General features: G+C 32.5%; 1 protein-coding gene across 1 annotated transcript; it reads left to right on the top strand.

The window, feature by feature from the left end:
• The first annotated feature begins 9,301 nt into the window (after nucleotides 1-9,301).
• On the top strand, nucleotides 9,302-18,157 carry LOC100816191 (CLP protease regulatory subunit CLPX1, mitochondrial). The gene is made up of 15 exons (XM_006587321.4): nucleotides 9,302-10,926; nucleotides 11,217-11,278; nucleotides 11,481-11,578; nucleotides 11,716-11,795; nucleotides 12,109-12,159; nucleotides 13,095-13,169; nucleotides 13,250-13,327; nucleotides 14,455-14,511; nucleotides 14,947-15,017; nucleotides 15,135-15,234; nucleotides 15,475-15,579; nucleotides 16,529-16,591; nucleotides 17,166-17,288; nucleotides 17,406-17,558; nucleotides 17,781-18,157. The coding sequence occupies exons 1-15, from the start codon at nucleotides 9,976-9,978 to the stop codon at nucleotides 17,853-17,855; spliced, it is 2,142 nt and encodes a 713-aa protein (XP_006587384.1). The 5' UTR covers nucleotides 9,302-9,975; the 3' UTR covers nucleotides 17,856-18,157.
• Nucleotides 18,158-20,118: the final 1,961 nt, after the last annotated feature.

Genomic DNA, 20,118 nt, shown 5'->3' with positions numbered 1-20,118 from the left:
TTGAAAAGCATGGTATGACATCAAGCAAAAACAAAGCGCATCAAACATTTGAACCATAATTTAGGGATTCAAATTCACATGTGTCTCCCTCTACTCCTACGGCAACAAACAAATGAAAATTCATTAAATATGATTCAAAATGAATCTTATTCTATTATTGATATATTTTAATTCGATTAATATAAAATAATTTTTGAAATAAAATTTCAAATTTGAAATATAAATCAATCATTTTTCCTATAAAATTTGATATTTGATAGAATAATATATATAATAAGATAAAATATAAATTTTTATATTATAATTATATTTTTTTTAGAAATATGAGGCAAGAGACGTCGAAGGACATTATTCTCCCTTCATTGTTTAGAATTGTGTTGAAAAAATGCAAATCCATCAAACAAAACTGAGGCAAAAAACTTGCACCCAAACAAAAAGGTTTTATTTTTATGAATGCACAAAAAAATTGTTGAAAACATTTTGATTTTTTACATGTCAGTGTTGCTGATAACTCACTTGTCGTCATTGCCATCGTCACTGGAGGTGTCGTTTTGGAAACATCGATGGCCAAGAGCGACAATTACTGGGATCTCATTGTGAGCTATCAAGATGAAGGTGTCGGTGTTGTCACTAATGTCATCGTCAACGGTGCGGTTTCGAGTGGTTTAAGGCTAAGAGCCTAATTTCGTGCATGTTTTGTAAATGAATCTTAAGTGATCTTGAAGTGAAGTGATGAATATGAAGGAGATGAGAAGAAATTAAAAGAGGAAAGAAAAATATTAGCATTGTAATAAGATGTATAGTGGTTGGACAGAGGCACCATGAAAGTTGTGGGAAAGGGAGGGGGTGATAGAGAATAAGGGGAAAGTTATAATATGAGAGAGTGCATAATAATACTTTACACCTTGATTCATATGAGGGTTGAAAATAATGGTACATAATGGACCACCTTCATAGATTACATTGTAACTTTTTTATGCATAAATGGTGAAATTTTAAAAGTACACATTAATTTTATGAGTTATAAAATTGTAGGGTTAGTCTCATGTTATCTTAAGGTCTTTCTCCTTTATAGTGTTTTTTTACTAGATTTTTTAAATTTCCTTTGGGTTCGTAATCATATGTTGTGAAATTTTAGATGCACGTGTATAGGATTAATTGGGCGAGTTGTGAAATTTTAGAGTTAATCTTTGGTTAGACCACCCTTCTTATATATTCAAACACAAAAAAACACACTTCTTTTAAATATATTTCTAGATTAATTTGTGATCTTCTTTTGAGTATGTATACTGTAAAAGTTTAGATGTACAAATATCAATTATTAGGCGAGCTATGTGGTTTTAAAGTTAATCTCTTTATTGTTTAATTAAGGGTATTTGTCCTATTTTTTTTATTGATTTTTTTATTGAGTTACTTTGTAAATTTTTAAATGCGTATATTGTAAAATGTTAGATATGCATTAATAGGGTTAAATAAACTTGTCCAATGAACTCATTTTTTTTTAAATCATTTTATATCAATTTAGGGTTGGCTATATTTATTTTCATGTCACTAAAAAGTAAAGCTTCAATCTAAAAGTTGCTCTAGATTCCATCAAATCAAAATCACAAATTATATCTAACTTTACATCTTTTTAAGCATCAATGCTCCTTGGAGTTAAATTTTTCATTAAGAACTAATAGTATACATCAATCACAACTTATTATGATAGGCAACTAGCTTATCTTAGCAGCTAAGGTAAGAAATGATCTAGGCCATGCTACGAGCTTTATGATTTTCTATATTGATTATAAAAAAAAATCACATGTATGACATATTATATTTAATTAAAAACTATAAAGAGATAAAATAAGTAATCTTCACGTAAAAGATAGAAAGACAATCTCTACTGAAAAAATCATTGGATTCTAGAAGAGATAGGCCTTCGTTGGCTAATAAGATTTATTTCTTAGACAAGGTGATAGGTATATTAAACAAGGACTCCCAATGAGGGGAAATATTGATTTGATGGCACAAAATCTAATCCCTATTAAGCTTGACGATGGTAATAGTTTGCTACCGAATGTTTTGTTAGATGATTAAGTGTTTCAAGAATTGTGCAAACCTTTGAAAGATACACTTATTATTAAACTATTAGGAAAATCTATTAGATATAATCTTGTGAAGGAGAAGTTGAAACATGTGTGGTATCCATAGGAGGTTTCATATTATGGATTTTGATAATGATTTCTATATGGTCAAGATCAATACGAATGAAGGCATAAAGGGAGTTTTGAATTACTATTCTTGGGTGGTATGTGATCACTATCTTGCAATTTCTAATTGGAGTTGTTGATTTTGCTTTTCCTACAATCAAGATTGATCGTATGTTAGTGTGGATTGAATTTCCCAATTTAAATTAAGTTTATTATGATGAAAGTTTTTTGTCGGTCATGGCTTCTACTGTGAGAAAGACTAATTAAAGTGGATCATAATACTCTAAAAGTGAATTTTCATATTATTTGCATTATTTGTAGATGTTTTGCCACTTAACAACTAATGGTGGGTAAAGTTTGACAAAATGGCCATTGGTACAATGTAAAAAACGAAGTAATTTTCATATTATTTGCATTATTTGTAGATGTTTTGCCACTTAACTCAAAATGCACCTATAAGGTTGCAATCCCTTAGGTTGCATGATCCTCAAAATGAATAACAAATTCAATATTAATTGTGGCATAGTTGTCATAAAGAGGAAGTCAATCTTCATAGAGATTGGTTGCTTATGCAAAAAACACCAACCCGAAACTACTAAAAAATATATGATTAAAAAGTGAAATAAGGTTTAAATTAGAAGTAAATTTAGTGGTTTGTAAGAAGCTAATTAGAAAGAGCATAATTGGGGGATAATAACAAAGGAAAACACATTGATGGATCCTTGCACTCAAAAAGCCAAACCATAAGCCAAATTCTTACTAAAAAAAGCAAAGGGTATGGAGAAAATCAAAGCTATGCTGCAATATGCATGATCAACCACCAAAATTAAATGTGATCAACAACCAAGAAGAGGTAAGCATCTTTGTTTCAAGAAAGTCTACTTGGGAGCCTCTATTGTGTCACAATCAAACATTAACAAAATCATGCATACCAAGATTCCACCTGAACCCACCCTTAGGTCGCAAGTGTTTTGTCTTTTATTGAACAAATAATCAAGAGTACCACATATAGGCTTCTTTAGTGTAATGCCTATTGAACATTTGGGATGTGCATGTTATAGGTTTGTTAAGTAAATGCAACCATTAAATTTAATGCTATAGGGCATGTTGCTATCCTTTGATGCCATGTATGAGTGGATAATTAACCAGAACTAATAGATGAAATTGAGGTTGAAATGGTGTCTTTAACCCTATAAATTTATACCTTTATTCCTCAAGATTGAATTCAATAATATTTCTATCCTCTCTTGGAATATTAGAATGGAAAATAATGCTAGAGCCAAGATGTAACACCTCGATCAAATCACACAAGAATGAAAGAGATTCAGAGACTATGCAAGTATGAGACTGTACAATTGAGGATGACTTAAAGGAATTAATTGATACTACCTATATCAACAAGAAGTATCTACTTTTCGGTAACCCATCACATATGAACTCCACAATTAGGCATGCTTGGCTTGGAGTATTTATGGGATAGGTGACTTTCTGGGAAGTTTCCTAGCAAGCATGTGAGTGAAAGTCTCACATTGGTTTGTGAAGATAGTCATTGATCCTAGAAGCAAGCAAAGCTGATTGTCGAGATCTCAGAAATGACTACTTACGAAGGGTTCTGACCGGTATAGGGTTCTAACGAACAAGGAAGTTGAGTGAAGTGTTACCGTGTGAAGTGTCATAGTGTGAGAGCCGTCGAGAAGTCAAAAATCAAGAATGTTACACAAGAGACATTTACATGGACTTATATTTAAGTTTACACTTATTGTTTGTAGTGTTTATGGAAACTTAACTTCTTTTTTAGAAGACTATTACTTACTATAAATTGACTTGGTTATAATCTAATCATGATCATGGAAGCTTAGGGTCATTCTAGTGGTTTTTGGATCCTACAACAACACAATCATATTTTGTATGGAATTCTATCCAAAAAGTTTAAGACTTGTTATGATAAGGTTATTAATTGAGATTTGGCAATGAGGCTTCTTCCTTTTGTTACTCACTGTGGTTGAGTATCAAGTCTTTAGCCACGATAGTGAAATATGTAATGACCCGTTTCGTCGCTACGATATCACTACACTAAATCGCGAGAAATTTCAATTTTTAAATGAAAACTCTGTTAATTTGCTTATGAAAAATGAAAGTAATTTTTTTTCGATATACATTCACCAAACAACACGTCATTACTTGAGTGAATACACACACACACACACACACATATATATATATAGGAATAGTAACTCAGTACACATCATTCACATAATGGAAAATAAATTTGTTCATACATATAATTAAATTTGTGATTTACATCTTCAATTCAACAAAAAGAATTATGGAACCAGCTATGGAGGAGTTGATTAACAAAATACAACTCTTTCTCAAAATAATCTCAACGTCATCAAGTCGGCTCGGCGGCTCCATAAATGAATCTCATTTCTCGTACTCTACTGTTATCACTCTGCTCCCACGAACAAAGGTTCGCGATCATCACAGGTACCAACCACACGGTACAAAAATTGCGAGGTGTGAGTTTATTATAAAAGAGATTAATACAAAAATCAAATAACTACAATTAGTAAGAAAACATTAACAAATATCATAAGCTTACATAAACATTCGCTAGTCCAACACACACTCAACAAATAGTCATCATCAGTCAATAGTTCCAATCAATCATGCTCAGTATGATGCATGCACCTGACCTCAACTCTCAAATGCAATGTGGTACCATCCCCAAGGAAATAGCCTAAGTGTGTCCACACGACACTCTCACTTAGAAAAATTAAGCAGTAAGTGTCGAGGTAACCCTATCGTGCACAGGCAACTCCCCTCCCCCCTACCCACGGTGATCAGCCTGAGTCTCAAGGGAGTTTCAAACCGAGTGACATGCCCCCAAGTACAAGTATTCCTCCTCATGAGAAACTACAAGTACTTAATGACAAAGTTTATATTATTTCTATGTCATATGAAGTATGAAACATGGACACCATCAATGCACTGACCGTAGATAATTAAAGATTCTAAGCCATCCCCCTCCAGAGATGCTTAAAACTCTTTAACCATTTTATTTCCCCCACCAGGGATATCCAACAAGGTCATTGCACCCCCCATGTACATACACAACATATCATCACAGTGCATTTTTAACATCATCAACATTTCATCTCAACATCAACATCATCTCATCTCAATGACATTAACAACAACAACAACATCATCTCATATTAACATAATCATCAATAACAACATCAACTCATGATAACATAGTCATCAATAACAACATCATCTCATATTAATTAATGTCATTAATAAAAAATATCATCAGTAAGTCACACTCTGCGTATACATATATAGTTCATGCATGAGATTCTCACTCCTTAGGTTTTCAGACAACACAAGTCTAAAAGAAACAATAATGTTATTCATCAATAATAGATATATAGCATCCCATTAGTCAAAAACATTATTTTCTTGAAAACCAACATGCAACAGGGACAAACATACATCTCCATAGTTAGGTTCCTTGACCCTAACTATGGTATTAAAAGCTGTAAACAATAATAAACTCCCCTCAACTATCGTGAACTCTCTTTCAGTTCCTTTTTGTGTCGCTCAGAGGTCTTTCTCGTTCATGCTCGTCAGTTCAAACGCAAGGTTCAATATACCAAATTGAAGGAAATTTAATATAGATTTCATAAAGAAGGTTAATAACAATATTCGGAGTCAAATACCCCCATCAAAACATAACGGGTTGATGAGTGTTTCTGATTCTACTAAAAGGAAACATCATTTTAAAATTTCATTCACGCCAATGTGACCGGGGTTCAGTGAAGGTCATGAAAATAGTATCAATGTTATAAAAGATAACTTTTACAATGTCTCATTTTCAAGGGTTTTTCAAAGGAAGTGTAAAAACACCCTATTATAGTTCCCAACACACAAGAGATACTAAGAGAAACTCAAACTAACTAAGAGAAAGACTTAGAAGTCAAGATTACCTCATAGAAGCTTTGAAATGGAGGATTGGGGGAATTTTCTTCACCGAATCCTTGAGGAGGATTCTGAGGATTTCGCTCTGATTAAAACATTTTTCTTGGTGTGGAGGTTCGGCGGCAAGCAATGGTGGCTCGTGGCGGCCACCGGTGGTCGTGGGTGGTGGAGAAGGAGGTGTTAGGGTTTGGGTGACATTTTGGAGAGGAGGAGAGAGTGAAAATCGTGTTTTTCATGCTAAATAACGTATTTATAATCTGTAGATCCCGCTTAACGAGATCGTCTTGTTAAGTGGGAGTCCACTTTTTGCGCTTAGCACGACAATTCACGCTTAGTACAACTCCCTCTACACTAAGTCTTGCTCAGCGGACCAATTCTCACTCAGCGCAATTCCCTCTCGGGTTGGAATTGCGCTTAGCGCGCCCTTTGTGCTTAGAGAGACATAAAAAGTTGTTACTTTCAAAATCCCAACGGTCAGAATATGGATAAATGTCTTAGAAGGATCCAGAAAGAATTTGAAGCTGATCCAACGATTAACGAATCCGGGATCGCGATTTTTCTGAAATAGGTTTGGGTAAAATTTGAAATCTCATAATTTCAACTTAGCTCAACAAAACTCAACATAACTCAATATCTACATCAAGAAATTCACATATGGCTGATTCAAGCCATACCTCAACTCATTCAAGTCAACTTTATAGTCAAATAACATGATAAATACAATTAAACATCGATTTATAACTAATAATATTTCAGGGTGTTACAAAATATGTTCGCATACATGATATGGACCTCTGAATCAAAGATGTGTTATGGGATAATAGTTTAGCATTGCAATAACTTGTTACTCCCCTACGAAATAATGTTAAGGTGGCGATTAATCACACTCAATTATGCCTTCACGAAATAATTGGTGATCTTTCTTATGGAAAATGAATTGTATCAATCTTACACAACAAAATCGAGTCATTCTCAACTCCTTAAAAATATTATGTGCATGTTGAATGACATTTACATGAACATAGATTTGGAATTTATACTCTCCAGGAAATATCAAATATTTTCTCTTTTTAGAAACTAATAATGCTTGTCTATAATGCATTGCACTTCAATGTCCTATATGGATTGGCTTTACCCTTATTTTTCTTAATTTTGTCACTTAGGACTTTTAGTGTTCACTGGTGGGTTTTTTTTTTTTTTTTTTCATTTCAAAGAGGTTTTGTCATAGGAAAAATTAGTCTAGTTTGAAACTTAAAGCTTAAGAACATATAATGGTTTGAAAATTGAAACCAAGAAAAGGACAATTGAACAAAGGAAAGGTGTCAAGCTTTGAAACTTGAAGAAAATAGGAGAAATTAGGAAGAATCACAACTAGAAAGTGACACACCATATATGAGGGGGTCTTCAGCGGTGTTAATTAATGATATATAACACTTAATTTTTTTTTTCAAATTATAAAATGTAATCATGTGATAACGAATTTTAAGACATTTCAATTATTTAAAACAATAATGTGTGTAATAAAATCAAAATAAAAAATTAGTACTCAGTATAAATGCACCATTAAATATTAGTTTTCATGACAATTATATTTAATTGCAAATTGATATATTGAATATTTAATTTTGTTAATTAGATTCATTTGACTATATTTAGTTTCAAAATTTATTTAACAAAAGACAATAATTATCATTTTTTAATTTGATTCTATCAAACAATTTTTTTTCTCATTGCACATGTGACTTTTTTCTCCTTTTTCTTTATATATTTAAATTTCATTTAAATTCTAATAAAATTATTCACATAAAATTTAACTGAATTATACCATTAATATTTATTCTAATAAAAATATGTATACTTTTGAAAATCTTAATTAAAACAATCAATACAAATATCAAAAGACTAGTATAAGTATCAATTTCATATAACTAATTAAATAATTTTTTTAGAATATTATAAGATATATATAATCATTTCATTAAATATATTATGACAAATAAATTTATAATAGATATTCATATTTAGTTTAAATTAACATATTTATTTTTTAAAAAAATATTTATAAATTTTTATTTTATATACAAAAGATTCAATAAAGTCAACAATTTTATGATGCTTAAAATTTATACTTAAATAATAGTATAAAATTCGTTATTCTATCAACCCATTATAATTTAATTTTGTTTACATATGCATTAAATATGTTTCATTAAAATCAAATGTATTTACACACAAAAAAAAGAATTAAAATGATTAAATTGTTAGCTATGAATGTACCATTAAATATTAGTTTTCATCCTAATTATAATTGATTGTAAATTAATTGATTGATATTTTGAATAATTAATTTTCTTAATTGAATTCATTCGACTATTTTAATGGTACTTGGTTAATGATTAATTGATACATTGTTTTCGAAATGCACTTAATAAAAGACATTAACTATAAATTGTTTTTTAAACTGAATTAACTATCAATTTTTTAGTTAATTCTATTTTTTTTCGGATTTACTATTTTTTATCTTTAAACTTTTTTGGATTTATAATTTTTTAGTCTCTAATCTATTTTTTTTTATAAATTGTGTTTTTAGTTCCTTAGCATGCTTACTCTTAGTCATGTCTCTATTAACTTTATTGGAGAGAACTTGATGAATTAAAGAGTAATGTTGGGTTCTCACAAAAAAATAAAGAGGTAATTTAGTTTTGAATATTCAAGGTACAATTAGATAATATTATATATGCAAGAAGAGTTACGGTAGGGAAAAATGGAAGAGTATCATATAACGTTTCATATAAGAGAGAAAATTATATAATACTTATAATATTTTAGGGGTCTAATTGAAATAAATAAATGAAACAATTTCTCATTGAATGCTAAAAAGTAATAATTCAAAGATTTTCATTAAAAGACAATTAGGATTCGAACCGTATTACTTGGTAAAAAAAAAAAAATACTATCTAGTACTACTATATTAAATACACAGAAAAAAACAATATTTCTTCTTTAAAGAATTAAAATGGCGTGACGAATTTTCATTTAATGAGTGTCATCCACAGCCGATAGTTAAATCTATTGCATCTACATCTACATACATGCACATCCAACAATAAATGGCCACTGAAAATGAACGACGAGGAGAAGAAAATTGACAAATAATACTAACAAATCTCTTTTGCAACGGTTGGCCATGGTAAACACCATTGGTGGTTTTTTCTGCTATCAATACTCCATTTATAGAAACCAAACCAGAAAATGTAGCTAATGGCTGCAAACAAACACGAGAGAAAGTATAGAGAAGAAGGCCTTGAGAGAACGAGAAATAACATTGACAATTTGGATTACACATCACATGGTCAAAGTGTCAAAAAATAGAGAAAAAAAAAAATCACACTTTATCGCACAATCACCCACTACATTACACTTCCTCAAATCACAGATAGAGAGAGAGAGACACACACATACGTGTGCCATGTTGTTTGTGTTAGCAGTTTTCTTTCCTTCGCCGATAAACACTCCTTAGCTCTATCTTGTTGCTCAATCCTCTCCCCTCCAATCCAATTTCTCTCTCTCTCTCTCTCTTCCCCTTTTCTTTTCCCCTGCATAAATTCCACGCACACCCACTTCCCAATCCGCGCACACAGATCCAAAGTTCTTCTCTTTTTCACCTTTCCACGCTAATTCCCCATCTGGGTCATCCAAATTCACAACATTACTTTGCTAATCAACCCAACCCTAATTCTCTGTTTTTAATCCCAATTTTCATCCCTTTGGTTTTCCTGATCAGAATCTTCCACCCATGTCGCGAGTCTTCGGTAGATGGAAGAATGCGAAGGAAATGGCGTTGCTTTCGGGGTCCCTGCCACGTGGGCACCATCGAACCGGGTTCAATTTTTGCCCAATTTCGACCCACCTGAACATGATCGCCGGCCACCGGTGGCGGGAGGCTCCGGTGGGGGTTCAGGAGCGGTACAAGTGGGACCGCGGCGGGTCGGACGATACCTCGTCCCGGAAGATCCGGGCCGAGGCGAATTGCCCACGTTGCACCAAAGACATGAACCTTGTTTTCTCCAATCGCCACTTTCCCACCCCACAAATTGAATCTGAATTGGGTGGTGGAGAAAGAGAAAAGGGTTACCAATCGGTGAACCTTTGCCCAAGTTGCAAAACTGCTTATTACTTTCGCCCTTATGACACTACACCTTTGCAAGGTACCTTTGTGGAGATTGGTAGGGTCACTAGTACTAACAATAATGGTGTTAATAATGTAAGCGGTAAGGGGCCTTCTCCTAGGAGGATCACACATGGGAAGGGTGGTGGCAAAGAGGGTAGTAGTAGTAGTACTAATAAGGGGGAGGAATTTGGGGGCAAGAGTAATAGTAATGCAAGTAAATGGCTTGAAGTGTCATTGTGGGAGACTTTGATGGCTTACAATGGTGGTGCTGGTGGAGGTGATGGTAGTAATGGCGAGCCACCTGAGTCGTGGCCGCTGCCACCAGATGATGGTAGTAATGGGAATGGGAATGGGAATGGATTGGCTGTGCATACTCCTCCAGGCCCACCTTTTGCACCTGGGATTAATGTTATCCGGGCTACGGGGCCACGGAATGGCGGATCGGGTGGTGCAGGTGGGGGCAAGGGCGAGAAGACTGCCTGGGGAGGGTCTAATTTGGGGAAGGATTTTCCCTCGCCCAAGGAAATCTGTAAGGGTCTCGACAAGTTTGTTATTGGCCAACAGAGAGCCAAGAAGGTATCCTGTTTTTCTGAATTTTGTTTGTTGTGCTTTGTTCGGCTTGCTGATGTGCAATGTAGGTGTCAGTCTGTGGTTTGTTTAGGATGCAAAATGAGGAATAAAAGAAAATTAGTGAAAATGTATGTGTCTTTTCTAGATTAATTGTTTTAGTTTTGAATTTGATTTGATTCCTCTGGTTTTCTCCCACTCTTTGTATATCCAAAACAATTAGACTTGCTGATATTACAAGTCACTGCAAATGCATTGTTTTGACTGTACCTCATTAATGGTTTATTTTCCTGTTGAAGGTGCTCTCTGTAGCTGTTTATAACCACTATAAAAGAATATACCATGCCACTTTACAGAAAGGGTTAGTTCTTTTACTACCCCAGTGGAATTACAACGGATTCTTTTGATTCCTTATTTTCCCCTTTTTATATAGATCTCTTAATATATAAACTAAACCATATGTCACGGTAAATATATGGGGTATTTACCCAAGTGTCAAAATCATAGTTTGTTCTTTCACATTATCTATTTGCTATGATTGAATTGGTGGATTTCAATACTAGGTCAGCCGCAGATTCAGGAGCTTCAGAAGTATTAGATGATGACGATAATGTGGAACTAGAAAAGAGTAATGTTCTCTTGATGGGTCCAACAGGGTCAGGTATGACATTCATTAAAACTAATTTATTTCCTTTTTTCTTATAAAAGAATTAGTTGCATCCACATTGCTTGCTCTTTTCATTTCAGTATCTGAAATTACAGCGTGCCTGTTATTCTAATCTAAATTTTATCGAATAGGGAAGACATTACTTGCTAAAACACTAGCTCGATTTGTGAATGTGCCGTTTGTCATTGCTGATGCAACAACCTTAACACAGGCAAGTATGAATTCATTGATGAGGTAATGTTAGAATTTGGAAAACAAAGAGTACAGCATAAAAAAGTTAAATGATGCAGATTTGTCCATTTTTCCATTGCCAAAGATTTGAATTTTTTTCTTATTTTAGAGATAAGAATGTATATGGTATGTTTGCTGGATGCAATCAACTTTTACTTTCAACTGAAAATTTGGGTATACAGTAGTAGTAACTAGTAAGTAGTAAATGTTTCTGGTTTGGTTTCATAGTTGGCTCACTTGTCCTTAGACAAAATTTTGTTGTTATTGACCTAAAAGAGGATTCTACTTTGCAGGCTGGTTATGTTGGAGAAGATGTCGAATCAATACTGTATAAACTACTTGTGGTATGTGTACTGTTCTGCACCATTCTGATGTTTGATTAAACTATCAATCCTTTCTCTTCTAGGAATGACCTTATTTATCAATTTTCAGTATCCTAGCAATTCTTTTCTTAGGTTTTTTGTTTTGTTATGCTCACTTATATTATACAGTTGATAATGAATGGAATTTCTCACAATAGAGAGTTTGTTACATTCAGGGAAGCTTCCTTGCTTTAGAAACTTAATTGAAAATGATAAAGGTCCGCCCAAATTCCTTAACAATTTATATTAGCTGTAGACAAGAAAAAATTAGATTAACCCCTCATTATTTTGTCTATATCTTTTTGACCCACACAATAACCACTAACTATTTACTTGTGTTGCCTAGTTAGAAAATTTCTAAATGGTTATATCCTCAGACATGATATAGGTTGTTATCTAGTGAGGTGCTTGTTATGGTGGATTTATTCCCTTGTGGGTGCTGTGGTAGAGTAGCATTCTGTCCTTCAATTTGAGCCACAATGAAAACAACGAGATATTAAAGTGAATTAGTTTAACTTGTTCATTTTTTATTTTACAAATTGCTCTCACGAAGATGTGTTGTCTAGTCTGTGTACAGTCCTAGAGTTAGTCATTTAAAAAAAAAATTAAGAATATATTTGTTAATATTTAAACTAATAAATAAAGGTTTGCAACATGTGCTGCTTTTATGGAGTCATAACATTTACTAAAACTACTAAAATTTCATGTAATCACAGAATACAATTATAAAAAAACAGTTAAAAAATTATTTAAACAAATAGAAAGGGTTCCTGACACGCATTGATGCATGTCAGTGAGGCAAGCCAGCGTTTGAATCTCCTCACCTACTGTTCTGTGCAAAGATTGTTCTTTTTATCTTGTTTGTAGTTGCACCTTCCTTCCATCTCATTGCTATACTGGTTATTTTTGCTATACAGGCAGCAGATTTCAATGTTGCAGCAGCTCAACAAGGAATAATTTACATTGATGAAGTTGACAAAATAACTAAGAAGGTTTCTTTTCCAATCTAATTGGATAAGTACATGCTTTCTTATCGACTATAGATTTTAATGTTATTGTTACATAATAACAGGCCGAGAGCTTAAATATCAGTCGGGATGTTTCTGGTGAGGGTGTTCAGCAGGCATTATTGAAAATGCTGGAAGGAACTGTAAGTAAAGGATCTAGAATGCAGTTGTTGCTAACTAGTTTATTGTATCTCATTTATACTGCAACTGTAATCTGTAATTTGACAAGCAATTGTAATTATATGTGCAAAGGGTATTTAAATGGTGATTGACTGATAGCAAATAACATTGATGCATTAGTGGTAATTTCAATTAGATTAAGAAAGTATAATATATTCTTTTGCATGTTGGGATCTGATTTTGAGGTTTCAAAGACAAACTTCTATTTATTCAGTCCGATGAAGCTGATATGCGGTATAATTCTCAGGCATTGAGGACTGAATAGTTGAAACCTGAAACATGAGGCATGATTTGAATTGACGAAATGTGATGGTCATAGGGTTTAGTAAGAGCAGACATGATTCCTTGGAGTGCAATATTCTTTTCTCTTACCATAAATTATGTGCTCACAATTTCTTCTTCCTAAGTAAAACAAATTAACAGTAATATAGCTCCTTTGTGCTGCTTCTAATTAATTGTATGCCAAAGATTGTGTTTTGGACTGTTGTTGAGGCAAAACAAAAGACCTGGTATTTCTAGACCAATTTCCAAGGAAAATGTGTATTTTTCACCAAGTAGTCCCTTTTTGAAGCTCAAGTGGAAAATGCCCATTTTATTTAAATCACCATCAAAGCTTCTTCTGCAGTATTAAACAAACATCAAATTATCATAGTATCCTTTTTGCGTGAGAACTCCATGGTTAAAGTAAAAGATATTAATAAATGAAAGGAAAAAGAATTCTGAAATTTGAATTATTTGAGTTTAGACCAAATTAGCTCCCTGAGCTTATGGTGAATTTTATTTGGTTCCATGATTCTAAATTCTGGAATGTATTTTCTGAAGCCTTCTTTAGCCACTGTTTTAAAGATTCACTTTAACATTAGATTTATTTATACTTCTTATTTGCAATATAAGATATAAGTTCTCTCATAATCCAGATTCCAGATCCTATAATTTTTTTTGCATCATCACCTTTCTGTGTTGTGGAATGTTTTCATACTTTTACTTATGCATTGATTATTTGTGTTGAATATTTTGAAGAGATAGGGGTTAAATTGGTTATCGTCATTCATACAGTATCCTAAACTTGGAATGATTTCTTATTGTCTAGATAGTAAATGTTCCTGAGAAAGGAGCTAGGAAGAATCCACGGGGGGATAACATTCAGGTATGTTGTTTTGGAAGAATAACATCTCGCCATTCCTTTTCATTTTGTTCATATGTGTACCAGTCAGACATTTTTTCTCATCATGTTTTTGTTTTCTATTGTCATGAACCCTGAAATACTTGTTTAGAATTTAGAAACACGTTTCTATCATTATGATTAATGTATATTTTTTTCTCATTAAAAAAGAATGAAAAAATGAGAATGGTGCACACCTTTGCACTAAAACCAACATAGATAGCTGGAGGAAATTACAAAGGAGAAAATGCCAAATGGAGAATTTTTTAAGAACTTTTGTATCCTCCTACCAAGTATTTTTCAATATCTGTCAATGTAGGCCAGCTTCAGTCACCTAGTGGCTACTACAGTTTAAATATAACTCTAGCAACACTTGTAATTTTTTCAATAATCTTCCATTTATTTATTTTTCTTATGCAGATGGACACAAAAAATATTCTTTTTATATGTGGTGGAGCATTTATTGATCTTGAAAAAACCATTTCGGAGAGGTAAAATGTTGGCCTTCGGCTTGCAAAAATATTTGCTCATAAATCACAGTTGGTTTACATATGTCTTGGTTTCTGTCGGAGTATTCACTAACTTGTACTATTTATCAAATAAACCAGACGACAAGATTCTTCTATTGGTTTTGGAGCCCCAGTTCGTGCAAATATGAGAGCTGTTGGAATAACAGATTCTGCAGTAACATCATCTTTACTTGAGTCAGTGAGTGTTGGCTCTTATTATCTGAAATATTAATCTCCTTTTTTATAATTGTAAGGCCAGATAGATAGATAGATGGATACTGTAAGCAATTGAAGATTGTAAATAATGCATTTAAGCTACCATGGTGGTGTGTGCTTTCTCAAATCTTCCAGCACCACATAAAGATACACTAGTGAGATAATGAATTGTTGCTGACAACTATCATAATTAGTCTAAAGAGTTGTGCTCAATACTTTTCAGGTGGAAAGCGCTGATCTTATTGCATATGGCCTCATACCAGAGTTTATTGGACGATTCCCCATTTTAGTCAGCTTGTCAGCTTTAACTGAAGACCAACTTACGATGGTATTCCTACCTCGTTTATTTTTGTCTTCAATCATATCATAATTTTTTCATGCTCTAAACAATTTAGTGTTCCAAGGACTGATTCTGCTTGCCTACTGCTTCTGATGATGATTGATTTTTGTACTGTCATTTCTAATGCTTTATACTTATAAAGACTGGAATCCATAAGTTTAGACTCCTAAAAGCTTTAAATCTTTGTTGTTCTCTCACCATATCAAGATTTTGTTATATATTTATTATTTATATATTTTTAATAATTTACTTCAATATTTTTATAAAGATAATAATCAAATTGATAAAGAAAAAGAAAATATAGTCATTTGGTCTTGCAAGTCATGGGTCATATATCAGGAAAAATAAATTGGAAATTTTATTGATTTTTTATGACTAGAATAGAAACCTATGATGTGGGTATAAAGTGTAATAAGAAAAGTTAACACACACACACATAATTTATATATATATTTCTTAAAAATGTATGCAAACTGGTTTTATTGTGTAATTGTAACGAAGATTGGAAGGTCATTAAAAGTAGGGTGTATCCCTGTTTTTGTTGACACTTCAATCTTCTCTTTTCAGTTATAGTAAAGAATGAAAATTGGAACATTTTTGGAAAGTAGAAAAGAGTATAAAAGAGAGGAATCACTTTTCTATTTAGTATATGTTACTTCATATGTAGAGTTTGAGTTTTTTTTTTTTTTTGCTTAGTGGACCCATAATTTGTTTAACATCAATTACTTTTAACAACTCAAGTGTAATTGGCATCAGTAATATCATCTGAAAATTTTCCCTTGTGCTGTTTGTAGCATGCTATATATGTTGGTTTAGATTTTAGACTTGCTGTCATGTGGAATACTTAATTTTGGCTGTTCGAAGAATAGTTATAGTTTTTACTTAATTTAGATCCTGAACAGATATATAGTCATATAACTGTTGTTGGTTTTTGCAGGTCCTCACTGAACCAAAAAATGCTCTTGGCAAGCAGTACAAGAAATTATTTAGCATGAACAATGTAAGCATCAGTGTGTGTGATAGAGTGCCTCACTCTGTATGTATGAATGTATGAGGTGTGAAAACCTGAACTCACGTGGCCACCATCGCAAACCAAACAAAATTTAGGCAAACCAAGATGCCAACTTCAAATTGGTTAAAGTGTGACTGATTTAATGATTGTTCATGGCAGACTATTCTAATAATGACTCACCAAATGTATCTTTTTAATCAGTTACTGTCTCCCTCTTCCTATTTTTTCAAGACTTCAAAGTATTCCTTAATCTCTTTTTTTTTTTCATCATTTGGTGTTGACTGTAGCCTGTCTCAGCCATTTTTGCCTTTCTACATTGGAACATGACATGGAAGCCTAATCAATTGCATGATTTCTGGGCCATTTGTTGTTGGTCTTTGCCAGGTCAAACTGGTCAACTTGTTCATGCCTTTTGCACAAATCATTCAAATTGTCCTGTGTGTGCATGCATGCGCGTGTATTCATTTGTTTAGTCTTTCTTTCAGTTAAGACTGCAAGTGAGTAGCTAGTAGGGTGGACAAAGTGAAGTCTATTTATCTCAAACTTTACCCTTACACTTCAGGTTAAGTTACACTTCACAGAGAATGCTCTAAGGCTGATAGCAAAAAAAGCGATGGCCAAAAATACTGGTGCCAGGGGTTTAAGAGCCCTACTGGAAAGCATTTTAACCGAAGCCATGTTTGAGGTATTGAACAGTTTGTTTATTCTTAAAATATCTAATTATCTATATCTATCTTCAAGTATCACAAACTATCACTCTCCTATTTTTTTTACTAACACATACCATGCTTATTTGCACCAGATTCCTGATATTAAGACAGGAAGTGACCGAGTTGATGCAGTTGTAATCGATGAAGAGTCAGTAGGATCACTAACTGCCCCTGGATGTGGAGGGAAAATTCTTCATGGAGATGGTGCTTTAAAGCAGTACCTCGCTAAGATGAAGGATTCAGCGGTATGATCTTACATTTGAACCTGTGCTGACTAATGCATTAGATTTATGTTTGAGGGTTAATTATTATTATATAGAAACTATCTACTTTTTAAGGTACCTAGTTGTAGCCCCTGCTAATATAATAGCATGCTTCATACAGGATATGTTTTTATCCATTTGCAGCATTATGAGCTATGAGGATATTGTATTGAGTTTTGGCTAATTTTGCTTAATCTTTTGCAGGTGAATGTAGACGTAGGTGAATCAGATTTACAAGAGGGGGATTTGGAGCTTTCATCAAGAGCCATTAGCTTGTGATATTACTACATCTACCATATTCGGGGTATAATTTATCATTGTCATTGTTATTTGTAAAAATCACATAAAAATTGCTGTAATTATCCCTTTGTATAACAGCATAGCTACTGGTCTAAGTTCACTGGATAGGAAAGAAATAATAGAAGATAAAGAAAGGAGTAGTGTAGCATTGCTAATTTAGGCAGCACATCATACAAAATTTCAATTATTTTTTAGGAAGTCTCACTGAAGACATTTTTTCCTTTGTACTAGATATTACTAGATTTCCACTGAGCAATTTACATATTATGGATTTATTGTAAGCAGTCTTATGCTGATTTCATCGACTTATATATTTTAACTCTTTCTTGTTTGATTGTGTTGAAAGTAAAAGAAAAAATGGCTTTAATGGAGCAAGCTAATTGAAATAATGATAGATGTAAACGTAATACTAAAGTGCATGAGAATACTACTTTGAGAGGTAAAAATACTGGTCTGACAATCTTTAAATAGATCCTTGGACTATTTTTTAACTTGGATTTCTAAATTTGTATTTGTTTTCTTACTTATGTCCCACCATTGACCTAATTAAGAAACAAACAAATTGGGGATCCATTAAATAAAATTGGAGACTTATTTATAAATTGTCAAATAATTAAGTACATGCAAGTTAATTTAACATTTTTTTTCTGACCTAAATTAATTTAACCTACATTCAATATAGGACTGATACTGAAATTCTGTTCATTGTCCGTCAATGAATATTAAATTAAAATAAAAATATATTTTTCATTCTCATAAAATATTTAAATTTATTTTTTATTCTTACAAAATATATATATATATATATATATATATATATATATATATATTTATTTATTTATTTTCCTACTCGTAATATTAAAATGTGTAATTTTTGAGTTGGTGTTAGACTTGTTTTAATCAAACCTAGATGGCTGGATTGTGCAACACGTGTGAAGATATCATCCCTCAGAATCCAACGTACCTTTCTCTCTCTGCCGCTTTCATTTTCCTTCTACTGCGCACTCCTCCGCCCTTCACCACGACGCCGCCGGGTCAGCTTAGGGACTTCTTCTCATCGCCATTGTCGAGGTTTTCATACTCTCTTTTTTTCTCTTCTTCCATCTCCCTTGAAAATCCTTTCTCATTTCCTCGAGAAACTTTCCAGATCCAAATGTAACCCGTAGTTAATCAATATCAGTGTCACTGACCACAAATGCGGTGTTGATCTGAAGCTTAGACAATTAATTTTTAATTCACTTTACTTTCTTATGATTATTTTGTCTCATTCATTCAATTTATGAATATTCGTTGATGCTGCAATTTTTTCCTCACAAATGATGGTTTGGATTTGGAACCCTGCATAACATTACGATGAAAAAATTGTTGGTTTGCAATTATTAACTTATGCATTTTTTTTATAATTTGTGACGGTTTAAACCCTTGAGATCAATCGTATTCTGTTTTTGTTTTTTTATGTAATTTGTGGAGCTTTTTTATATCAAAAGTTATATTTTAAAATTTATATTAAAAAAATATCACGTAATTTAGATTTAAAAAGTCACACATTTTAACTTTTAATTTTGAGAGTGAAAAAAAAAATGGACTGAATAAACTTTGAGTATTTTAGCCTTAAATTAACTTATTTTGAGCTACATTCTTGTTTGAAATTTCATTATTCAACAGCTAACATCATCCTACAGTTCATTGCAATGTGAAGTGCAACAAATATTTCATGTGCATGCTTATGATAAGGTGTAACCTTAAAAATCATCTTAACAAAAATGATTACTTTAACTAGGAACACGGTCAATGTTTCAATGCAATGACTTCGAGGGCTTTTTAATAAGATTACAGGAACAACTATAGTATCACTGGTAAAATCATTTTATCTTTATACCCAACACGTACCTAATACATGGCTTATTTAAGTCAGAGCATTGTTTAGATGAGCTTAACCTATGTATATTAATAATAATACAACAATAACAAAATCTTATATAAAAAAAAGGCTAATAAGGAAAACTTGACTACATTGTTTACATGCTGTTGATCGGATGGGCTAAAAATCAAAATTTTAGAGATGTTATTAACAATAATATATTATATTAATAATAATTTTATCGGTATGAAATATTAAAATATTTTCTCTCTCTCTATATATATTGAAAAATATTTTCATTATAATTTAAACTGACTAAAATAAAATGTCTTTTAATCTATTTTGTCTTTAGAGATAAAATCTGTCTACTATCTTTTTCTT

The sequence above is a fragment of the Glycine max genome, chromosome 9 (assembly GCF_000004515.6).
Source record: "Glycine max cultivar Williams 82 chromosome 9, Glycine_max_v4.0, whole genome shotgun sequence".
NCBI lineage: Eukaryota > Viridiplantae > Streptophyta > Magnoliopsida > Fabales > Fabaceae > Glycine > Glycine max.
The sequence above is the reverse complement of the archived record's forward strand: the minus strand, read 5'-3'. Positions and strand labels throughout refer to the sequence as shown.

What these genes read in the sequence shown, in the direction of transcription:
- LOC100816191 (XM_006587321.4), top strand. Translation starts at nt 9,976, where the DNA reads ATGTCGCGAGTCTTCGGTAGATGGAAGAATGCGAAGGAAATGGCGTTG. An exon ending in TACTGTATAAACTACTTGTG is followed by an intron (nt 12,160 to 13,094) that starts GTATGTGTACTG and finishes TTTGCTATACAG; the next exon opens with GCAGCAGATTTCAATGTTGC. An exon ending in TGAAAATGCTGGAAGGAACT is followed by an intron (nt 13,328 to 14,454) that starts GTAAGTAAAGGA and finishes CTTATTGTCTAG; the next exon opens with ATAGTAAATGTTCCTGAGAA.